Source organism: Gobio gobio (genome assembly GCF_949357685.1).
Source record: "Gobio gobio genome assembly, chromosome: 7".
NCBI classification, from domain to species: domain Eukaryota; kingdom Metazoa; phylum Chordata; class Actinopteri; order Cypriniformes; family Gobionidae; genus Gobio; species Gobio gobio.
The window spans coordinates 29,471,134-29,495,493 of NC_137103.1; the positions used below are offsets into that span (position 1 = coordinate 29,471,134).

Below are 24,360 nucleotides of genomic sequence, written 5' to 3' on the forward strand. Positions count from 1 at the left end.
CCAAAAGTTTGATTTGAAATGAATGATTAATCATACAAATAACATGCTGGTATTGACATCAGTCTTCAATCCGACAAATTATATTATATATGTTTCACTGGGACAGTTCAGATCTTCAGGAAGACTTGATGAATAAAAATCTGATTCAGATATTTTAGCCCAATCGTCAACATTTACAGAAATTTGTGAGGTATTTTTGCTAAACTGGCTTTTTTTTATATTAGAGATGTGCGTTGAACATATGCCTTTTGCTCTCTTTTTGGCAATTTCTTGCAATGTTTCATCCAAGTGTTTATCCGTTTCTTCAGACAGGAGTTCCTCATACCGTCTCTGGTAGTAGGGCTTTTTCAGACACTTGCAGCTGATGATGCTTTGGCAGATTTTGCTCCAGCAGTTCTTCGTACACTTCTTTTCACACAAAATCCCAATCTTGCTGTTTGATATCAGACACCATCCAAGGAAACCCATAAATATGAGGATGTAACCCCAAAACTGCAAGGGGAAAAAAAAAACTTTTTTTTTTTCATCTTTTCCTAGGCCCCATGCTATTTTGTGCAAATGATGTAACTGTAAACAATCAGCAAAATATTTGATTTTTTGAAGCAATAATAAGCATTTTCAAAGATTGCATTATTCTACTTACCCTTAACCATTGAACATTTAGGAAATTTAAAAGTGTAAAAGCATTAACAAATTACTACAACAGACCAAGAATAACCCTAGGCCTATTATAAATATCACTGGCTATAATGTCTGTATATGTTGCCTTAATCAAAAATGTTTATTAACTTGAACATTGAGTGATAATAGCCTATTTCAAAGTGATTTCCATCATTTTGACAGATAACAAATTATTGTATTAACATTCAGTTAACACTGCTAATAGGGATTAGAGGTGAAAAGGTGAGATAAGGTGTTTCCCAAACTGGAAGCGTGTAGGAGGCGCTTCCAGTTTGGGAAACACCTTGTCTCACCTTTATAAATACGCTACCAGTCTCGTTAGGAAAAAGGCAACATGGAGACCAGGGCTGTTACAGGGAAGTTATCACAAGGGTGTATATATCGCAGTAGCAATAAGCTTTTGATTCAAAAGTCCATTTTCTCACATGTGTTTTCTCTGGTACACTCTAAAAAAAAGGTTCTATATGGCACCAAAAATGGTTCTTGGCTCGTAATCATAGGGGAACCTTTTTTAGTGCTGTATAGCGCCAATTTTGGTGCGTCAGTGGTTCTTCAGAGTTGCTATATAGCACCATAGTCAAAGAACCACTAAAAAAGGTTCCCCTATATGATTACGAGCCAAGAACCATTTTTGGTGCCATATAGAACCTTTTTTTTTAAGAGTGTAGTGGTTTTGTTGATTGTGTTTCAATCACTATTCAAAACACTCTTAAATTAAATAGAAATTTTAAATCTTTATGCATGGTGTGGGCCTACTTAAAATATTTGTTGACCAAAACAATGGTTTGTTTGATTTTTGTTGTTCCATTTGTGTTTCTTTCTCTTTTTCCCCTTTCTTTTTCCCATTTTTTATTTGTTTCTTTCTCATTCTTTTTTCCTTTTTGATTTGGCTGAATAGCCATAGATTCATTGTTTAATGGAATTACTTTGAATAATTAACTGGATTACATTTAATTGGATTTCATTGTGACAACATACCCAAAAAGATTAGTTTTCCTGCAGTAATAGTAGTATATATAAATAGTATATACTGAAACTCACTTTCAAAAATAAACTCACCCTGAAAAATATCCACTAAAGTAAGAAGACAACCAGCCCCAGTCCCCATAGGACATACAATAGTCCAAACGTGATCATTTTAAATAAGCCAGCATTCAAAGAATATCACAGATATTGCACTCCGACACAGAAGAATCTTAAATCATCATTTACATACTAAATATTACAATTTCATTATTCTGGAATACTTACCTGTGACCAGTTTTTGTAGATTGTAATCATGCTGTTTTCTTGAAGAGTGTGTTTTGCCTTGCAAGGAATTTCAACCAGTGAGTCATTCCATTTGGTAACCATACAAAGATAAAGGTCTCCATCTAAAAAGACAAATCCCACCCAGAACAGAGAGATTCCAACAAGCTGGACGATATCAGAACAAATACCGCAGCAACAGGCCCCACACACCTTTGATCTGGTTTGTTTAACTAATTTTAAAATTAAAAACAATATTATCGGAATGAGTCCAATGTAAATGATCACAAAATAATGAATCACAGGTGTGCAGGAGCATGAAAATTCAGAATTAAAGATATACTGAATAATGTAAATCAGAACGATGACTAGAAATATATTCGCAGCCTGTGACAGTATCACACGCAGTTTGTCTGGAATATCAGAGATGAGATGTGGCATGGTTGATCAGCTGAAGCTCCGACGCAGAGGTTCAAGACAAATAGACTCTTCGTTTTTAAGCAGTCCTACCTTACCACAAGAGGTTCCCCTGGCAATATGAAAGTGACATTTGGACATGAGAATTTATTCCAAAAGTGCAGTGTGATAGGTTTCAGTATGAGAGCTTGAGTGAGAGCTTTTTATGTTGTTAGAGTCCCCCCCTCAACCCCCTCCCTAATGGCAGTTAGTTGCCCTATACAGCAACCAGGCTTCCCTATATATTTATATAAAAAGTGAAGTAAGTAAAGCTCCTGATGTCTGGGTCCAGAACCACAATTGCAGAACATGTGTTTTCCCAAGTAACTTTTGGCCAGTGTTACAGTGTTTGTAGTTAATGATTTCGTAATTTCAAAAAAACACATTTCACATATGTAGTCTATTACTGCTGACATTATCAAACACCATTTTGGCAGAATCTTAAATACACAAAACACACCATTCACAAATTGTTTTACAAACAATAGACACATTGAACAACAAGACACTGTGAATCTACATTTTGAAAGAAATCCCCCCATCAAATGCACAGCGGTGTCTAATTTGAACATTAGCTATACAGAAAGTGCAAGAAAATACAACAAATACAGTTTGATAAGGTCAAAGGTTGTACAGAATGCATTTTCTGTTCCCCATAACTGCTTTTTCATTGTTTTCCCACCGAAAGTGGTAACTCTTTACAATAAGGCTCATTAGCATTAGTTAACATGAACTAAGAATGAACTGCTCTTATAAAGCATTTATTTATCTTTGTTAATGTTAATTTCAACATTTACTAATACTTTATTAAAATCTTGTTAACATTAGTTCATGCACTGTGAACTAACATGAACAAACAGCTGTATTTGTATTAACTAACGTTAACAAAGATGAACAAATACAGTAACAAATCGTGGTTATTTCATGTTAGTTTTAACTAATGTTAACAATTTGAAACCTTATTGTAAAGGGTTACCCACAAAGTTTAATCTATTAAATAGGCTAACAAAGCCCTATCACTAAAGTAGTGCTGGTTTTGTTGGATAATCAGGCCAATTACAGACAATCAAATTTCTCTTCTTTTTATTACAAACACATTGCATTTTTTTGGTTACAAACACACCTAATCTAAACACAGTTACAAATACTGTTTTACATATAGGCATTAAAATTATAACAATGTTTTCTATAAGGCGGCTCAAGGAAGCTAAGGCATGATGGTTTAGCTAGTCTGACTTCTGACCATTTGCAACTGTTTGTGTTTACTCTTGTCAAGCTGTGTGTTATCAAGTGTGTCAGGACAGGAGGACACTCCTCTAAGAGGTAATATTGACAAAGGGAGGAGGTGCTGAACTCCTTCAGTGGAAGTAAAGTTTGAAACTAGTTTGAGGAGATTAGAAAGTGCTCGTCCATCTTAGCCCGTTGATTTATTATGCCATCTACAGAGATGCTGAGCAGCGTGGTACATCGATTCATCACAGATACTGCTTGAAAGTAACAGATTACCAGAATGGCTTCTATTGGACAAATAATCTTTGCAAGGTAGAAGAATGGGCAACTTTTTCAAACTATTTCAGGTTGAAAATTATAGTACAATGAGTCAATACTGAATGTTTTCATCAAAGTATGTCTTTTGCAGTATGATTGTTTTGATAGTAATAATTTCTGGACTCATCATTTTCATTTTGGCTATTGCATTTTCAGGTTAGTAAAACATTCATGTGTTTGTATATCAGTTTGCATAGTTTGTATAACTCTAAATAGTGCATTTGGCTTTTGATGTATAAACTAAACGTCTGTGTGCATGTTTGATTCCAAGCGTCCCAAGGTGCCGTTGAGAGCAGCAGTCCCTCTACTGTGGGGAATCTTGAGGAGGATGTGGTCCTGGATTGCAGGTTTCTTAGCAACAGTGGCAATGTGCAATTGAGTGATGTGTCAATTACTTGGCTCAAAGATGCTGGCGTGGTCTATGAATTCAAGAACAAAGCAGCCCAGCTCCAGGGGCAGAACACACAGTTTAAAAACAGGGCCCAAATGTTCTCAGATGCTATATCGACAGGCAATGCTTCCCTTCTGCTGAGGAATGTGCAGATGGAGGATGATGGTGTATATCGCTGCACTGTCAATGCACCAAAAGTCTCAGGGACTACCAGCGTTAAACTAAGAGTGGCTGGTAATACATTCTTCATTCATTTATTTCAAAGTAAATTCATGTTTAAAACCAGATATCTTATTTCTGCTTAATTGAGCCACAAATAGGAGACAAACAAGTGAGCCTAAACTAGTGACCGTTGCTGTATTCGGAACCACATACTACTAGCATACTACTCTTACTAATTCTACAATATCTTTCTACAGCAGAAATAGTAAGAGTAGTATGCAGTTCTGAATTCAACCTGCTTATGAGTGAGTCTTAGGAATAGTTCACCCAAAAATGAAAATTATCCCATATGTTTCTTACAAAAAACCCATCGCTTTACTTCAGAAGGCATTCATTAACCTACAGGAGTCGTATTGATTACTTTTATAATGGATAGATGCACTTTTTGAGGCTTCAAAAACTCAGGCATTATTCAATGCCATTACAAAGCTGGGAAAAGTCAGGATATTATTTAATATAACTCTGATTGGCTGAAAGAAAAAAAAAACATATACACCTATGATGGCTTGAGGGCACCTATGATGGCTTTTAATTTCCGGGTAAACTATTTCTTTAAATGTTTTATTCCAAACTCGTGCGAACTTCTGTGTTCAGTAATTATGATATTACACTACATGTTATTTAAGTCATAAAATCAATCTGACTATATTTGGATACCCTGAACAGAAATGGCAAGTAACACATTGAAAACATGAAATTTTGAAGTAGAAAGACTTTTCTTGTAAAACATATTCAATAATCTTTAATGTAAATCAAGAGTGTACTTTGAAATTATATATTTAATTGATTGTGTATATATATATATATATATATATATATATATATATATATATATATATATATATATATATATATATATATATATATATATATATATATATATATATATATATATATATATATAATTTCAAAGTACACTCTTGATATTTAGTGTATACCTACTCATGTGTGTTTATTTGCAGCTTTCACAGCTCCCACATTTACTCGACGGGCAGATGGCTCTCTATTTGCTGAGGCTCGTAGATGGTTTCCCGAACCAGAGGTTAGCTGGTTGAGTCAGAGTGGGCAGCTTTTAAACAGCAGCACCCATTTTTTCAACAATACTGCCGGAATCATACGAGTTACTAGTGTCCTTGAAGGCCCAGTAACAGAGGATGACACCTACACCTGTCTGATCCAGAACGGTCTTGTGAAAGCGGTCTCAGAGGCAACAGTATCAGGTAAAACAGTAGATATTGACAAAACAAAAATGTTAAGATGGAACTAACTATTAAGCAGGGCTCACCCATAATCATAATATTTACACAGAGCATAGAGCATTGCACATCAAATCCAGCTTGTTAAAACAAATTTGACGACAACTTGGACAGCGTGGACAAACAAAATTGCTGTCACTCATTAAAAGGCATGACACTTGCAGTAGGCTTTGTTAATCAAATCATGAGTTTCTGTTATAAAGTCAACATTGCTATTTCTTTATGATTATTATTCCTCAGCAACCAGAGTGGCGGAGAAGACGTACTTCATTTTCAATGCTGCATCTACAAAAGTGCCATCCATACAACTTCTGTTCACACTGATCCTGATTCTCTCTGGAATCCAGACAAGTCTCTCCAGTGGTTGACTGATGGTCAAGCCAATCCGTTACAAAGACTGACATGTTTTTCTCAGTATGTTGCTCACAATACATATTAAAAGTCAATCTATAAACCACACATTCTAAATCCTAATGAAAGAAGAAAAACTCTAAACATTTTACATGCGCTTTTGGAGAAACCTTTAGAAGTAATGTAAATTCAAATTCATGTTTCACACGATAAATCCTATTCATGTTTTTTTCATATATGAAACTTCTTTTGTTATTGACCAAATTTATCAGCTAATCTGCAAACATATGTGTTATTGTTTATTATACCTTATTTCACATACTATTATCTGAAACTGTTCTTGTCAAATGTTTTTTGCATTACCAATAAAGGATTTTCACACTCATTTTGAGACGTACTGTATCAGTATCTCTTTTACTATTTCATTTTTTTGATAACAAGTAACTATGAAAAATATTTCTACAGCTTTTATTAATCTTATTTGATGTTAATTTCCACATTTACTAATATAGGCCTAATATGTTAATAAAGACTTACTTTTACCAATGGGCTATTGCTATAATTGTATTGTTAGTTATTGCAGTAACAATAACTAATGATGCCTTAATGTAAAGTGTCACAGATAACAAAAGACATTTGCTATTAAATTGCTGACTAACAAATACAATATAGTCAAACCAGCATCCAAAAGTACATTTTTATTATGTCTCCTGGTTTATTAAAGGCTAGACAAATGCCCATATTTAAAGGAACTTTTATAAAATTACATTTCAGCAGTAAATAAAGCATGAACTGCAAATTGCAAATATTTGACCTTTGGGTGGTCTGTCTTGATCTGTGTAGCCATCAGATGGAGACACCCATAATCCACGCCACTAGAATAGGTCAGATTTCAGGCCACGCCCCCAAATGTGAACGCATAATATGATTGGATGGCAAGGCACGTTCTCAAATAACATAAGCAAAAAAAAGTTGACTCAGAAAGTTTGGTGGTCTGAGATGCAGTAAATGGCACCGAAACCAGGCCACCGCTGTCATATCACAATTTGTTTTTGAATAAACGCGAGTAATAGAAAAATCTTCATAAAAAGAACAACTACAATGTCACTTTGCAAAGAGCGATTCGTTCAAGAAGGAACGCAACAAACAGTCTTGAGTAAAAGCAATGGGGACACGGGAAAGAAGTCCAGAGCGGTATGTGGTGTTTGTAATCGGATGTTTCGAGACCCTAAAATCCTGCCTTGCTTGCACACTTTCTGCGCGGACTGCGTTCGCCAGCTCGAGCCGTTTTCTCTGTGTCGCGTGAACGGGGAACGACGCTCGCCTGAAGATAACACGCACGGGCACAACTCTGGCTCAACAATCCTGTGTCCTGAGTGCGATTCAGAGGTGAATCTGCCGCCATCGGGTGTGGATGGGCTGACCACTGATCATCTTGCGCTGGACGAGGTTTTCACGGAGACCCTGCTAGTGGACAGCCGCGTTGTGTGCGACTTGTGCAGCGATAGTGACGCGGGGAAGCGCTGTGAGGTGTGCTGTGTCAATCTCTGCGACTTCTGCAGTCAGGCCCACAGGTTAGTTTATCACTGACTGCCTGCTAATTAACAACAAAATTATTCACCCACGTATCGTTTCATAAGCCTGTATGACTTTATTCCTGGAACACAAATGGAGATAGAAATGGGTAGGCTAGTTCACATCCCCCCAAAAATGAAACTGGTCATCATTTAACGTTACTCACCTCATGTCGTTTCAACCTGTATTACTTTCTTCAAAAGAATATTTTTAGGAAAAACAATTTTGGTTATTATTGACTTGACTTCCATTGTATGAACACTTCTCAACATTTCTTAAAATATATAAAGCAATTTTTGTGCATTCTAAATATAATATTGAATACCATCATTGTTTAAAAAAAATACTTTTTCAAAGTATTTTGACCGCATGATATTTCATTCTACTGCATAAAGGATAGCAATATTGTGCTTCACCACTTAAGCTGTTGAACATGTTATTATCAATAAAATACACAATGGCTGCACATACGATTATGCCTACTTCTCTACTATATAAGTAGGTGAAAAACAGTATGTGAGTAGTATGTCTAAATTCACAGTATTTTTAAAACAGTAGGTGAAAACAAGGATGACCTACTGCTTCAGGGAAGGTTCTGAAGGTGCATCTGATGAACATTTCTATCCCATGAGGCAACAGGATAGGAGTAACACTGTAGGTCATGTAACAATGAATCCAGATTACATGCAAACTACACAAATACTGTATAGAATGTACTTGTTCAAAAGAATGACCTATTCATAGAGTATGTGATTTCGGAACATTTGAAGAGGATGACCATATTAGAATTTTGGGTAAGGGTCATAGGTCAGGACCTATGGTTATGCAGATGTAACATTACACCTTGAATGGTCAAAAATGGCTGTCCTAAAGATGTGTCCTCAACAGAACACCCCCTCAGCTCTGCATTTAAACAGCCATTGAATAATGGTGCGTTCAAGTCCTCTTGCAAAGTTTGTTTACAAATTGGGAAGTTGTAATTACGGTGCCAGGTGCTTTCAGATGACTATGGTCGGATGAAGATGACGACGCACGATTTCTACAAAAAAAAAGAACTTTACTTCTACTAAATGATGAAGAATGTGCATCATGTGTTTTTGGTTTATGAAGGTGCAATAAACTGAATCGTAGTTAACTGAATTCAACAGAAATTTATAATATTAATTATTAGCAATAATTACAAATTATGTTGTTTTTGTTTTATGTTTTTGTATTAAAACAAAAAAAAGGACTTTGGAGTGTAGCACGTAGGTTGCATAAGTGCTTTTATTCAGCATCCGCAAATTGTGATCATGATTAAAATTATTAATCATATATATCCTGGATATATATTCTGTTGTAACTGTTCAACACTTTTGTATTTTGTCAATCATTTTATTCTAATCACAAATTTACCGTCAGTACAGATGCTTCATTATTTGATTACTGAAATGCCCCAATTCAGAAACTCTGTGCTTAAAGAAAATCCAGGCTTGTGCAAAATAAGTCCTGTAATGTGTATCTTCCCTGCAGGAGACAGAAGAGGACCTCCTCTCACTCTATCCAAAGCCTACAGGAGCTGAAATCTCAGGGTCGTCTCACTAGACCCGTCCTGTGCACGCTGCATCCTGGTCAGGAGTTACGGCTCTTCTGCGAGCCATGTGACCTCACTGTGTGCCTGGAGTGTGCGGCTACCTTTCACCGCGACCACCACTGCAGCTCTGCCCATGAGGTCATCAGTCGCCATGGAGAACGCATAAGGGATTTGGTCGTCAGGAGCTTAAGGCCTCGTCTCGCTCGTCTGGAGGATTCACTGAGACGCGTGGACACATCCCAAGATGCTTTGCAGGCACGGACTGACACGTTGGCGGGTGAGATTCGGACGTTTGCTCGGAGTTATGCCAACGCGGTGGAGGCACATTGTTGTTCACTTCTGCGGTCACTGGAGGACTTGAAATTGCAGCGCAGGAACCAACTCCATCTGCAGAAGGCTCAACTGCAGCAGGCCTTGTCTGATGTCCGCGGTGGAGTGGACTTTGCAGAACGCCTGCTCACGAGCGGTTCAGACGCCGAAATCCTCAGTGCCAAAGGAGTTACTATGAGGAGATTGATGAACCTTGTGGAGTCAGGATACGACCCACACCCAACAACGATCGCCCATGATAATGCCACCAGCATCTGTTTCCTTCCTCAGGAGAGTGCCGGGGAGGTTGAGGGATTTCCTGTGGTGGGAGTTTTACATGCCAAGACTGTGGATCCCAGCAAGTGCTCCATCCAGGGAGAAGGTGAGAGTAGGTCTGGGCTGTGCCTGTGGTTAATGTTTAACTGCACTTTTAGACATACATTTGTGAAATTCCCTAAGGACTTCCCCTCAGGGGAATCCACGCCGCCATTTTGAAGTGCGTTTAGCTTCATCAAGTGGTGAGGAAGGTTAATTTGGACAGACCCTCAACCCCTCGATTTTGCTCATATGTATGCTTTAGCCAGATCCATAGACCACAATGCAAAACGATTGTAACGTCACAACAGCAACGCACGGTGAGCTCCATAGCAGATTCCAAGTGATCAAGGGCATCTTCCATTTAAACCCATTGCAAGGGTACAAAAAGTAGTGGGACTGATACTTTCAAGCTTCAAAATTGACACACAAGTACCGTAAAAGTACATAAAAAAAATTGAAAATAAAATGTAACTTCTGCAACTAGAATATAGAATGCTTCCAGAGTTGATTGTACAAAAATAACTGGGCTGATCATGTTAAACAAGTCACATCATCCAGGTTTAAGGTTGTTTGGTTAACTGTTTTTTTTTTAAAGGGTACATAACACACACAGTTTCTGCCAATCTCATGTTAATCTTGAGTACCTATAGAGTAGTATTGCATCCTTCATAGCTCAGAAGTGTCTTTATATCATATTTATAAAAGACAGATAAGCTGTACCGATTCTTTCCGAAAACAGCTGAGCTCGCGCAGGCGTGCAGTGGGCGGAGCTAAAGAGTCCTGAGCGCGCACACACACAATAGATCTTGGCATTATCCCTGGATAACTGATTCACTATGTTTGTGTTTTTTACACAATTTGCAGATTGCAAACAAAACAGACATTTCATTTTATGCAGTTTCGACTCGTGACCGGGAACAAACAAACACACTTGCAGAACTCCGTTACTGCTCCGGAAAAACAAACTGCATCCACTGTTCTCTTAACGCTGGGTTATTTGGGAAGCTGAACAAGGCTTTCTTTCCCTCACAACCAAAAACACACTTCTTTAGTGACATTGTTGATTTTGTGGTCTAAAAACTAAATGACAGCATTGCCGACGGCTTCCGTAACACAAACGAAGCTCGTTGATGGACGTGCTCGGGCCGAGAGAAGTGTCCATACGAGCAATTCCGCCCTTTGACGTCGTACAGGGCCATACTCGAAAAAAACTTTCCGAAACGTATTCGAATCCTGAAGGAGTGTAAATTGGCACAGAAATACTTTGTTATACGTCCAACTGTTTTTTTTATTTATTATTATTTAGGCTGTTTAGAATGAGAATCCAACTCTTTAAATAAATAAGTTAAGTGAATAAGTCAGAATGCATGAAATAGCATTAGACCCCCCCCCCCCACTTCCCACCCCCCTTTAAAGGATTAGTTCACTTCAAAATGAAAATTTCCTGATAATTTACTCATCCCCATCTCATCCAAGATGTTCATTAGGGATGCACCGAACTGAAAATTCTTGGCCGAAGCCGAATAATAATAAAACACTTGGCCGAAGCCGAATACCAAACGCGGTTTTTCGAATTTTATCCATTTATTTTGCCAATTTTTTTCCACCATTGCATAAATGAAATGGTAAAAATTAGCTTTTTACTATTTTGTCTTGCTTTTAAAAGAAAATTTAATTACAAAACTACAATTTAAAAATATTTATTTAACACTGAACATTTTTTAGCATTCCAGCAGACATACAAACAAAGCACAATATAACTAAATTTAAAAAAAATATTTTTTTATTTGGCCATTTTATTTATGCCATCTTATCTTTGGCCTATTATGCCTACAGGTATCATAATCAAATCACTGAGGGTGCTTCTGAAATCACGGAGGGTGCTCTATTAAAGTGCAGATGTAGGCTAAGCAACGGCTCCACCACAGCACTGAGTGTACAGTGAGACATTTAAGATTTATTTAGAATTTCAAAAATATTTTGCAATGAATATTTTTCTATGAATCTATTAGTCTGCCTTTACATTAGTGTAATGCGTTACTATTTTCACTATGTCACTTCCGAAACTTTGGCCATTAATCCTTTTTGCAAACATGAAAAACAATACTTTTATTCAATGGATTATATAGACTGTAGACTCGAAAGCTAGCCAAGACCGCTCCATTTACGATCACTAAACGCTGTTGCTATGTCAGTTCATTGCGATATCACAAAGTTCAATGAAGCAGCTAACAATGCACAATAAATATTTTACTTGCATCGATTCTACACTTTGTTTGTTTGTAGTTTCAAAGGGCTTCAGAAATTTATTTTCGACTTGCTACACATTCTTTTCACGAATGACATTACTCATGAAACTATGTGGTCACATGCTGTAGTAAAGTTTGGTTTCGTGACTTTACTGTGGACTCGAGCTGTTCGTCAAACACATGACGGTATAAATGCACATTCCTCAGAAACTGTAGAGTTCAGAAGAAACAAGATCTGAAGTCAGAATGTGAGACATTAGATCAACATTTGTTGCCCTACACACACAAACACACAGACAAACATACACAAGTGCACACACCAAAAGGCCTAGAGCATGACACTGGGATAAATAGCAGACAACATTCCTGGCTACCATGACAACCCAACCTTTTTATGTACTGGTCTGGTGCTCCTAGAGTGTAAAATGGCCACTTATCCAGCTCTGTCCCAGCATGCCACAAACAGGTTCACCTCAGGAGTACAATATACTGCTGCTTGCCTGTGGTTGTGCAGGTTGACCATCCATGTCAGGGTTCCCACTGTCACAGAAATGGCTCTGTGTGATCTCTATAAAGCGCTATTGGAAACGAGGGTCCTTTTTTATGATTTAATACACATTTATATAAACATTAACAATTTATTCAAGCTTTTAAAATGTAATCAAATGAAAATGTAACAATTAATTTACAAACAAAACATTGCATTTTTATTTTTTGTCAAATAAGATGCTGCACAACAGAACCTTATACATTTGAAAACATATCTTGGGTTTTACGATATTTCTTATTAATAATAATATTATTGTTACTTTGAGAAGTACATTTAGTATGCAGTAGTGATAGCCTATATTTCTGTAATAATTTCTGATAGCCCTGAAGCTCTTTCAGTTTTAGTTTTAGTGTATTTGACTGTACTTTTTCTCTAAAAGCTCTGGAGATTTTTCTTGGAAAAGTTTGTGTGTTCATCAGTTTGTCCTCATATATTGAAAAGGCAGACGCTGAAAACACAGTGAGCGTGACGTAGAAGTTTGAAACGGAAGAGTTTGTTCTGTATCACACAAAAACCGTGCTGTTCTTTCACACAGAGACGCAGAAAAAAACAAACATCTAATTGAGTTGTTTTCTAAAAGTTTTAGAGTTAGGTCTTTCTTAAAGTCGAGATGGAATGAAAATGTACCCAATATATTTTCTAAATTAAGCTTTTTTTCTTTGACCTCGTAATTTTGAATGAAAATAACGTAACTGTGATCTTCCTATGAAATGACAGACTTCTCCTATCATTTATTTGGCTTAAATCCCGCCCCTTTCTCGTAATGGACTGCAAGCTCGCATTCAGATCTGCCTTCTTTCATTTAAGAAGTTTTTCTTTTCGAGAATTTGTTTACTTGGATGTACTTCACTGCTTCCATTGCATAGCCTGTTGACCTTCTGTATGAATAACTCACAGGTATGGAGCGAGGTCGTGAAGGCCAGCGGGGCGAGTTCACTCTGGTTTGCAGGGACTCCTCTGGAGAGCAGATGGGCCGCGGCGGAGACCCTGTGCTGGTCAGCATAGTGCACAAGGAGAGCAAGGGTTGGTGAGTATACAGGGAAATTTAAGACCACCACGTTTTTAAAAATGTGACATTAGAGTCACTAAAATCTTTACATGGCTGAAGCATAACATTTCTTGCCAATGCTTAAAGATTCTACTCTTACAACTATTGTAAGGCCTGCCCAAACGTCCCAATGAAGGCTTACGATTAGCGGTTTAAGGTCTCTTGCGCGTTCGGTCTTTTCAGCTGGACAAAGGGATTTCATTCCAATTTATTTTAATCTGACTCCATTTTATGGACTCGGCGGAGAAAGATGCAAGCAAAGCCATTCATTCCGTTGTGGCACCGCTGCCGAATATCCAGAAGTTAAAGCTGGAGCAAGAACAATCTTTGCTGAGTTTTGTTGGTGGTCATGATGTTGTGGCCCTCCTCCCCATAGGGTTTGGGAAAAGTTTGATTTTCCAGCTTGCTCCGTTAGTGGTGAAGGAGTTGGCTGAAGCCCTATTCGGACGGTAATTGTTTCTCGTGTGGTCAGAAGGCATTGTCATCATTTACAGGGGCTAGTCAGTGATTTTATTGCCGTCCGTCTCCCACCACCCGCGTAAAAATTCCCGGCCGAATTACCTATTGTTTTAGACAAACACCAAGGTCGTGTGGTCATTTAATTGCTGTCCGAATCCACATCTCTGAGTTTTCAAGAATATATCACTTCAAAATTCACTGTTTATATCCTTTTTGACCACTGCAGAGCACCGTGCGGTTGCGCTTCGCTGTAATTTGGATGCATTTCTAGATTCGTTTTTCTTTAAATGCTGGCAAGTGTTAAGAGCAATATATTTCATCACTGCTCAAAAAATAAAAAGAAGAAAAGCACGTAAACATTTGAATTGGGCCGTTATTTACGGCAGCATTTATTCTTATCATACCAAGCATATGACATTTTATTTACAGCATACAATCATGTTACGGACCACGTGAGCAGTGCGTTCCCGATCACAAAACTCTCCACTGTGAATAAATCACAATCCGAATGCACAAGTTTTAAGGTTTTATCAGTGAGGTGGCGTGCAGTGTTATTTTTACGGACTTCCATGTGAGAAACAGAGGCGAACGGCTGCATGACATCCGTCACGACCAAATGTTAGCGATTGGTTATGGCAGATCCAATAGTTTTAAACTTCAACAGAGTACCCGCCTTCAAGGAAGTAAACGCTTGTCAATGGAGAGTGGCCAAACTCAGAGTCTGGTAAGACCAGGCTAGGGGGAAGAGGCAGTGAAAGGAAAGGCATGTAAATTAAGGTCATTCTTAGATGATTAACTCAGCGTGACGTTGTCTCGGATGGGGACGCTAAATGCATAAGAGTGAGCTTAGATGTTAATTTCCGAGAGTCCTCGTTCCTCAATCAGACAGCCCGGCATTTGCTAGTTTTTCCAGAGAAAAACATTTTTTCTGAGATTCTGCTTGTTCATGAATGAATGAATGTTTTAGTTTTTATTACTTGATATTTAGGCCTACATTTAATATGAATGTTATTGCATATAATATTTTCATACATTTGGATAACACAGTATTAACTAATGGAATGCATATTTGTCAGTCATGCATAAAAGGCTGCTACTGAGTGGAACCTAACCCCCATATACATCAGAAACGTGACCACATATAGTACATTTAAGATTCAGTTAAAGAAATGGTTAATTGAAAATCAGAGCTGTCAACATTAGCCGAATACTAGACCTGTTTCGCTGCCTCCTGTTTGATTCTTGCGTTGTGTGTATGTCCTCATGTATTTGTCTGCTGTTTGTCTGTTGTTGGTCGGATGTGTTTTTATTGTACATCTTAACTTAGTACTTTTTAAAATTGTATTGTAATTGTTATATTGTTATGTAAAATGTAACTTTTTTACTCTCTTTTAGGATGACATCTGTCTAGGGACTGCAGGTGAAAAATAGCCTTTTGGCTAACTCTGGCATATTGACAGAAATGTTAATTAATATGCACTGTCCCTGTAAATAAATAAATAAAAAAAATGAAACCAGAATGAGATTTCTGCAATAGTAATAATAAACTGAATGCGTTTTAAATGCACAATAACAGTTTGCAAGCAGATAATGGATAAAACAAGAAATTGGAGCACATTATCAGCATCTGAGATCAAATCGTTACATTATTTAGTGTAAGAAATGACAGACCGCCTCGACCCAGATTCCACTCCAAGTTGGGTGGTTGAACGTGCTTATTTCCCAAAAGGGCTTAATTATCATATAGAAGTAGACCAAAGTCAATAGTTTCATTGTTTATGCTCAATTTGAGTGGATCACATCCTGAGCTAATGTAGAATCCATTCAATAGTAGAATGGGAGCAAGTAAGGGACCCTAGCATGTACATAGCGTTCAAATTCATACAAAAGGAGACATTTCATTTACATTAGGGGTGGTATTGGTAAACTGTAATGGAACTTGAGTTTAGGATGTTAGGGGTTCATTCTGACTTCAGAGTTCTGCATGTACTTTGTCACTGCCACACTGCAATAAAAGTTCTTCATTAAGATCTTCAACGTCCTCATCATTTTTTTCTTACATCAGACTGTGACTTCTCTTTTTCACGAGTGTGTTTTTCCCTCTGTGGCAATACAGCTCTGTGGAGGCGTCTGTGGTGGATAACAGTGATGGCTCCTACGGTGTGTCCTACACCCCTGCTGAAGCAGGTCCTTACTCTGTGTGGGTCTGTGTTAAAGCACAGCACGTCCAGGTAACTGCAGTTAAACCAAAACACCTGTGTCGTATAATAATAATAACAACATTATTGGCCAGTTTGAAGGAATATCAGTGATGCTGGGAATGATATTCCAACAATCTGGTTTCCAGGGATCACCTTTCGTGCTAAATGTGAAGAGGAAGTTCAGACGTCACCGTGGCATATTCCATTGCTGTTCCTTCTGCTCTAGCGGGGGAACTAAAGAGGCACGCTGTGGCTGCACTGGGACCATGCCAGGTACTGTAGCACAAAAATAGTTTTAATCTAATATTAATATTAGATATATAATATTTAATCAGATTAAAAAGCATTCATGTATCTGTGTGTGTGTTTAGGAGGGTTTCAGGGTTGTGGACATGGTCATAAAGGACACCCCGGTAAGCCCCACTGGTCATGTTGTGGAAGTGTAGTGGAGGCTTCAGAGTGTATTCTACATAACCTGGGCACCGTTTCTCCTCGTGGACATCTCCGGACTGTGGAGCTCTGAGACAACCAGCAAAAAGTTGTCATAAACTCGTAACCCATAAATCATTAACCAGTCAGAATATTAATCACAAATTTCAGAAAATTCACATTGTGCCTTTCATGTGGCCTTTATTCATAGTGTTATTCTAAAAAATTATAAACTACTCATGATTTTGAAAGATTCAACTTTTTTAGGGTGTCCATAATTTGGGTGATGATTTTTTTTTTCAGCATCCCAATATTTATTGTGCCCCTTCATAATCATGGCAGGCTGATAAACAGCAACTGACAAATTATGTTTAAAATTCCATTGTCTGTTCTATACAGTGCCAACACTAATACTTTTGTATCAGTATTATAAAGATTTAAGAATTAGTTTTTTTTTTTTTTACACATTCAGAACTACAGTATTTTTTATTTTTGATCACAGTAAATATGTTTTATCATAATAAGCATGACTTGACAAATCTATTGTATTTATGCTCTGTTTTATCATAATTAGCATGTTTCCTATGATATTAACGGGTTATATAATGGTTCATTTTTATATGTGTGCATGACTTCATTCCAAAAACTGTTTGTTATTATATGCATCCCATTACGTTTCAGTTTCCATTGAATATGCTGTACTGGTACCTCGGATTAAACAACTCTTACCTCTCCACTTGTATGTCTCAGATTGTACGTTTGATTAATGTGATCTGTTTTGCATAGTGTTTTTCTGTGTAGTGAGGTCTACAAAACACACATGACAAATATAAGTTCTTTATTATGTAAATACCTACTTTATGTAGGTCTCACCACTATGTGGTTTTCCTTTCTTATTGAACAATATATTATTTGAATCGATGCAGTTATTGTTTGATTTGCCACCTTCATTTGTGCTGATTTTGAGAAAAGGATATAAAAACATCAACACAATTGAATTTGGTGGATCTGTTGTAGGCAACATACTGGATTGATCTTTCTAACGCTAGATGGCAGCAGTGCTTTGTGAGGAGGTTATATTGCTTTGTAAGTACATTGCTAAATTTTGGTGATTGGGAGCTGTCTCTCTCTCCACCAGTCCTTCTTAACAAGACTAAAAGCAACATTAACCCTTATTGAAATACATAATCGGTATTAAATATTTATTCTTATGTCAATTTTGTAATATTTAACTTTATATTATGCCATTTACATGATATATGTTGAGTGTTTATGTAACCACATAATATTAAATACTTGTTTAAAAAATTAAATGGTATAATTACAAAATATATGTTTATAAAATATATACATTATATAATATCTAATATTTATTTTGTCTTGGGGGGAGGAGCCTGTGAAAGATATCAGACGATGACCTCTAATATTACTTCTCACTACGCCATGCACATACAAAGCAGAGGATTAAAGTAGCAGTCGGTCTGAATCAGAAGGACACAATACACGCTTTGAACCCTCAGTTTTCTCTTTGAAATCTCTGAGCTCACACAGTCAAGGACATAAGTAGATCTGTAAGCCTGCAAACAACTGACTTGAGTTTTTATCAGAACTGTCTGATGTAATATTTGGATTTATCTAATTTGATGATAGATTTTCAAATAGAGTGGTCTTTTCATCTTAATACCCCATCGTGGGCCATCCCCAAACTGTTCCCACAAGTTGGGAGCATTGAATTGTCCAAAATGCCTTGGTATGCTGAAGCATTAAGAGTTCCTTTCACTTGAACTAAGGGGCCAAGCCCAGCCCCTGAAAAACAACCCCCACACCATAACCTCCCCTACACCAAACTTTACACTTGGCACAATGCAGTCAGGCACGTACCGTTCTCCTGGCAACCGCCAAACCCAGACTCGTCTATCGGATTGCCAGACAGAGAAGCATGATTCGTCACTCCAAAGAACACGTCTCCACTGCTCGAGAGTCCAGTGGCGGCGTGCTTTACACCACTGCATCCGACGCTTTGCATTGCACTTGGTGATGTAAGACTTGGATGCAAACCTATTCCATGAAGATCTACGCACTGTTCTTGAGCTAATCTGAAGGCCACATGAAGTTTGGAGGTCTGTAGCTATTGACTCTGCAGAAAGTTGGTGACTTCTGCGCACTGTGATTTTACGTGTCTTACCACTTCGTGGCTGAGTTGCTATTGTTCCCAATTGCTTCCACTTTGTTATAATACCACTAAAAATTGACAATGGAATATTTAGTAGTGAGGAAATTTCACGAATGGACACGAATGGACATGGACAGGTGGCAACCTATCACGGTACCACGCTTGAATTCACTGAGCTCCTGAGAGTGACCCATTCTTTCACAAATGTTTGTAGAAGCAGTCTGCATGCCTAGGTGCTTGATTTTAGACACCGGTGGCCATGAGAGTGATTGGAGTTTCCCAATACTTTTTGCAATATAGTGTATATACACATAACCCATAACCTGATTTTGCATAACCTGATTTTGCATCTGATTTTGCTTTCCATTTACATAACAGGGAAGGGTTACGTGAAATTAAGGCACCCATACATTTCACAGAAAATATAGATATAATTTATGAAAATATAGATGGAAACTAATTTTAACACGCATGTAAACTATGGCTCTTGATAATAATTTTTAAAAGTGTAGGATGATCCACATGCCCTATAGGGCTTGGAAAAATCATGGTCACAATCTAAATGATCAATTCAATGTATTTTAATTGACATATATAAAAGTAGTATTATATAGTTTGCATTTCAGAGAAGAATCTCAAAGAATCTTATTTGTGATCCACATATGCATATAGGGGGCACAAATAACTATGCAGATTAATAACATTAATAGAGTTTAATAGAGTTTGACAGTGCACAGTTTAACAGATTCAAGCTTCTTTGGGGGGAGGGGCTGTTACACTGATGCCATGACCTGGATAGAATCTAAATGGCTGTTAGATGGAAAAAAGAAAAGTTGGAGAAGAGATGCAGCAAAGTGTGTCATTATTTCTTGGTGTAGGTGAAGAACATGGTCAACGTTTTGGCTGGTGCAGGCCTAGTATGCCATTCTCGTAATGAACATGTTGGAGGCAGGAGAAAAGGGCAGGAATAAAGATCTGAGTGACTTTGACAATGGCTGAATTGTTATGGCAAGGCGACTGGGTCATAGTATCTCTGAAATGGCAAGGCTTGTGGGTTGCTCCTGGTCAGCAGTGGTGAGAATTTACCAACAGTGGTCTGAGGAGGGATCTAGGGACAGACCACAAACCGGTGACAGGGTGTTGGGCACCCAAGACTCACCGATGCACAAGGGCAACAAAGGCTATCCCGTCTGGTCCAAGCCAACAGAAGGTCTACTGTGGCGCAAGTCACACAAAATTTGAATGTTTATGGAAAGAGAATGTGTTACAACACACAGTGCATCAGAGCGCCAATGATGACCACTTTCCATGCATCGAAAGCTGTGGACTTAAATTTGAAACTACCTAAATATTGTTGCAGAACAGGTACACCCCTTCATGATAATGGTGTTCCCTGGTGGATGTGACCTCTTTCAGCAGGATAATGCACTCTGCCACACTGCACACATTGTTCAGGAATGGTTTGAGGAACATGATGAGTTCAAGGTGTTGTCCTGGCCTCCAAATTCCCCAGCTTTCAATCCAATTGAGTATCTATGGGATGTGATACTCTCAACCTACAGGACTTGAAGGATCTGCTGCTAATGTCTTGGTGCCAGATTCAACAAGACACCTTCAGAGGTCTTGTAGAGTCCGGGTCAACAGGTCGGCATTGTTTTGGCAGCACAGTGAGAAACAACAGCTTATTAGGCATAATGTTTTGGCTCATCATTGTAGCCTATATACAGTATCACTTAGTTGTATAATCATAGTATGGCTGCTATATGTCATCCAGAAGACGTCATTAATGATGTGCATCGTTAAACTCGTTGCCTGTTTAGAAGAGACCTCGTATTCCTCGGTGTGCACTTTTTCTGTGAACGCCTTTACGTAATCCTCATGGGCTCGAGAGCTGCACGCTATCATATCTGTTGATATTGGATGCACTCAGTCATCCAGCTGCCTCCTCTTCTCATTGCATTTGTCATCTCTCTGTCTAAAACACATTGTCTTGTTTGGCAGTGTTTACCTCTACGAGCTCCTCTCTGTCTACACTTCATTTATCATTCACAATTGAGGTCTAAAACATATTCACTTGCTCTTGTTATTTTTTCTGCACATGCCTTTTTGTAAATTGCTCTGTCTGATGTACACACTCTGCTTTTACCGTATTCATTAGTATGGGACTACAGTCTGCCTCAGATCTCTAATCTCCCATCAATCCCTTGCAAGGTGAGAACTCTTCCTCACCTGTCAGCATCATGTCATGTCACGGTGCCGAGACCAGATTGTTGTGACAAAGCTTGACAACCCGGGCTAAAAGCTTCTTTATCACGCCCTCAAAAGCACTGAAGGGAAGAATAACATGCCAGAGAATTTTGAATCCGGGACTGTCTTGCGACTGAATTATTCAGTTGGATTAGTTAACATTAGCAGTTTGTCAATAATTCATTCACCAGGAGAAATGTGGTTTCCAGGACAACTTGCATAACAGAGTGTTTAGTCCCCTTTGGCAACCTCATATATTTTTAGCAACAGAGCTATGCTCACTTGCACAATTAAATAGATGGGAGAGAAAAAAAGCACCTTATGAAGGTGACGTGATGCATATACAATCTAGTTAATCATATAATAAATCATGTTTAACGTGTTAACGCAGCATTCTTTTTAACTAACTGTATAAGATCAGAACTAAGATGCAGCTGTGGCCAAATTTTTGCAAATAAATAAAATGAAATGTGAGCAAGTCAGCTATAAAAAATGTATACTTAATACTGCACACCCTATTTAGTGAGTCATTAATACAGTAATAAAGTTCTTAGCTATCAAAATTACTGGCAAAGAACATGTACCCTTTGCTAAAGGACTTGTGGAAGGGCCCTTCGTGAAGGGATTTTGGTTTACTTTCATTTGGAACACCCCTACAAATAGCGTCCCCTTCCCAGAGTGCCCTTCAAGGGCGCAAAAAGGGCGCACTGTTTGGACTTTCGCACAGAATCTCGCCGGAAGTAGTAGGTTATCCGGGTACCATATAGTCAGTGTTGGAGAGAACAGTAACAGCATTACATAAATTAAATACAACATAAATGTAACTGTAATCCATTACAGTTACTGAGAGAAAATGTGTAATTAAATTACAGTAACTCATTAAAATGTTAACGAGTCGATTACACAGGGGGTCACATCTGAATATTTTCTGTAAAAAGCTAGGATATGTTGAATAATATTAATTTGTTGCTTTGCCTGTTTTTGATGTGCACGATGCCTCCTGATTTAAAGGCCGTTTAGTAAAGCGATGCTATTCTGGTGCTTTTGATTGGCTCTTGTACTTGAATTTGCAGTGCACCACGTCTGCCAATTACATCAATCCACATTACCGCTGAAAGCTTTAGGCTACAACCTGTCTGAGAGTTGCCACCATGGCGAGTGATAAAAATCGTTCTAGTGCTGGAAATTTAAAAATAATTTCGTCCAGAAATATGTATTTAACCTCAGAATGATCTCAAAGTAAAAAGAGGTGCTAAATTCAGATTTTGTGGTAGCTGTGCTTTAAAATGAAATTATTATAATCTTAGTTCAAGTGATGAAGGATTTTGAAAGTCTGACTAATCATTGTTGAGTACTAAGGTTAACCCTGCCTGGTTTAAATGTTTGAAAATGAAAAGAAATAGAAAAGTAATCAAATGTAATCAGTTACACTACTTATTACATTTTAAGGGTAACTTGTAATCTGTAACCTTTTACATTGCCAAAGTAACCTTCCCAACACTGTATAGAAGTAGGCATATTCAGATGCAGTGAATAATTCATTCACAAATGGGGCTGTCTTTATGAGTGAGTCATTCACTCAACTAATTCCTTCGAAAACAATGATTCATTCAAGGATCATTCATTCTGTGTGTGGCGAAAGTTGATTATACTTTGGCTTCGTTTAGAACTATATTCTTTGGACACAGTATTGGCATTTGTGCCCAAAAACATGTACTGTAAGTAATATTAACCTCTTCTTGAATGATCTGTTAAAAATCTTCATTGTGTGATGCTGATTAAAGCGTTAGTTCACCCAAAAATGAAAATAATGTCATTTACTATTCACCCTCACGCCGTTCAACACCCGTAAGACATCTTCGGAACACAAATTAAGATATTTTTGTTGAAATCCGATGGCTCAGTGAGGCCTGTAGGCTATAGCCAGCAATGACATTTAAACGATGCCCGATTGGCACTAAGGGGCCTAAAGTGTGCCAAGAAAACATCCCCCACACCATTACACCACCACCACCAGCCTGCACAGTGGTAACAAGGCATGAAGGATCCATGTTCTCATTCTGTTTACGCCAAATTCTGACTCTACCATCTGAATGTCTCAACAGAAATCGAGACTCATCAGACCAGGCAACATTTTTCCAGTCTTCAACTGTCCAATTTTGGTGAGCTTGTGCAAATTGTAGCCTCTTTTTCCTATTTGTAGTGGAGATGAGTGGTACCCGGTGGAGTCTTCTGCTGTTGTAGCCCATCCGCCTCAAGGTTGTGCGTGTTGTGGCTTCACAAATGCTTTGCTGCATACCTCGGTTGTAACGAGTGGTTATTTCAGTCAAAGTTGCTCTTCTATCAGCTTGAATCAGTCGGCCCATTCTCCTCTGACCTCTAGCATTAACAAGGCATTTTTGCCCACAGGACTGCCGCATACTGGATGTTTTTTCCTTTTCACACCATTCTTTGTAAACCCTAGAAATGGTTGTGCGTGAAAATCCCAGTAACTGAGCAGATTGTGAAATACTCAGACCGGCCCGTATGGCTCCAACAACCATGCCATGATCAAAATTGCTTAAATCACCTTTCTTTCCCATTCTGACATTCAGTTTGGAGTTCAGGAGATTGTCTTGACCAGGACCACACCCCTAAATGCATTGAAGCAACTGCCATGTGATTGGTTGATTAGATAATTGCATTAATGAGAAATTGAACAGGTGTTCCTAATAATCCTTTAGGTGAGTGTAAATCGTTATTTAGTTTTTTTGACACACCAAAAATGTTCTTGTCGCTTTATAATATTAATATTGAACCACTGTACTCACATGAACTGATTTAAATGTTTTTAGTACATTACTGGATCTTGAGAGAGGAAATGTCATTGCTGTCTATGCAGGCCTCACTGAGCCATCGGATTTCAACAAAAATATCTTAATTTGTGTTCCGAAGATGAACGAAGGTCTTACAGGTGTGGAACGGCATGAGGGTGAGTAATAAATGACATTATTTTCATTTTTGGGTGAACTAACCCTTTAATTGTTTAATTCCAGTCAAAGACAAACATTTTAGGTATTTCACCTTAACCTAATTG

General features: G+C 38.0%; 2 protein-coding genes across 2 annotated transcripts; both read left to right on the top strand.

The window, feature by feature from the left end:
• Positions 1-3,767: 3,767 nt before the first annotated feature.
• Positions 3,768-6,537, top strand: vtcn1 (V-set domain containing T cell activation inhibitor 1). Its single transcript, XM_079821479.1, has 5 exons — positions 3,768-3,927; positions 4,025-4,089; positions 4,205-4,558; positions 5,509-5,766; positions 6,043-6,537. Exons 1-5 carry the CDS (start codon positions 3,896-3,898, stop codon positions 6,168-6,170), a joined length of 837 nt encoding a protein of 278 aa, XP_079677605.1. The 5' UTR covers positions 3,768-3,895; the 3' UTR covers positions 6,171-6,537.
• A 566-nt stretch (positions 6,538-7,103) lies between these two features.
• trim45 (tripartite motif containing 45) lies at positions 7,104-17,599 on the top strand. The gene is made up of 6 exons (XM_079820855.1): positions 7,104-7,727; positions 9,241-9,992; positions 13,625-13,754; positions 16,351-16,465; positions 16,582-16,708; positions 16,807-17,599. The coding sequence occupies exons 1-6, from the start codon at positions 7,255-7,257 to the stop codon at positions 16,956-16,958; spliced, it is 1,749 nt and encodes a 582-aa protein (XP_079676981.1). The 5' UTR covers positions 7,104-7,254; the 3' UTR covers positions 16,959-17,599.
• Positions 17,600-24,360: the final 6,761 nt, after the last annotated feature.

What these genes read in the sequence shown, in the direction of transcription:
- trim45 (XM_079820855.1), top strand. Translation starts at nt 7,255, where the DNA reads ATGTCACTTTGCAAAGAGCGATTCGTTCAAGAAGGAACGCAACAAACA. An exon ending in CACAAGGAGAGCAAGGGTTG is followed by an intron (nt 13,755 to 16,350) that starts GTGAGTATACAG and finishes GTGGCAATACAG; the next exon opens with CTCTGTGGAGGCGTCTGTGG. An exon ending in CTGCACTGGGACCATGCCAG is followed by an intron (nt 16,709 to 16,806) that starts GTACTGTAGCAC and finishes GTGTGTGTTTAG; the next exon opens with GAGGGTTTCAGGGTTGTGGA.
- vtcn1 (XM_079821479.1), top strand. Translation starts at nt 3,896, where the DNA reads ATGGCTTCTATTGGACAAATAATCTTTGCAAG. An exon ending in CGTTAAACTAAGAGTGGCTG is followed by an intron (nt 4,559 to 5,508) that starts GTAATACATTCT and finishes GTTTATTTGCAG; the next exon opens with CTTTCACAGCTCCCACATTT. An exon ending in CTCAGAGGCAACAGTATCAG is followed by an intron (nt 5,767 to 6,042) that starts GTAAAACAGTAG and finishes ATTATTCCTCAG; the next exon opens with CAACCAGAGTGGCGGAGAAG.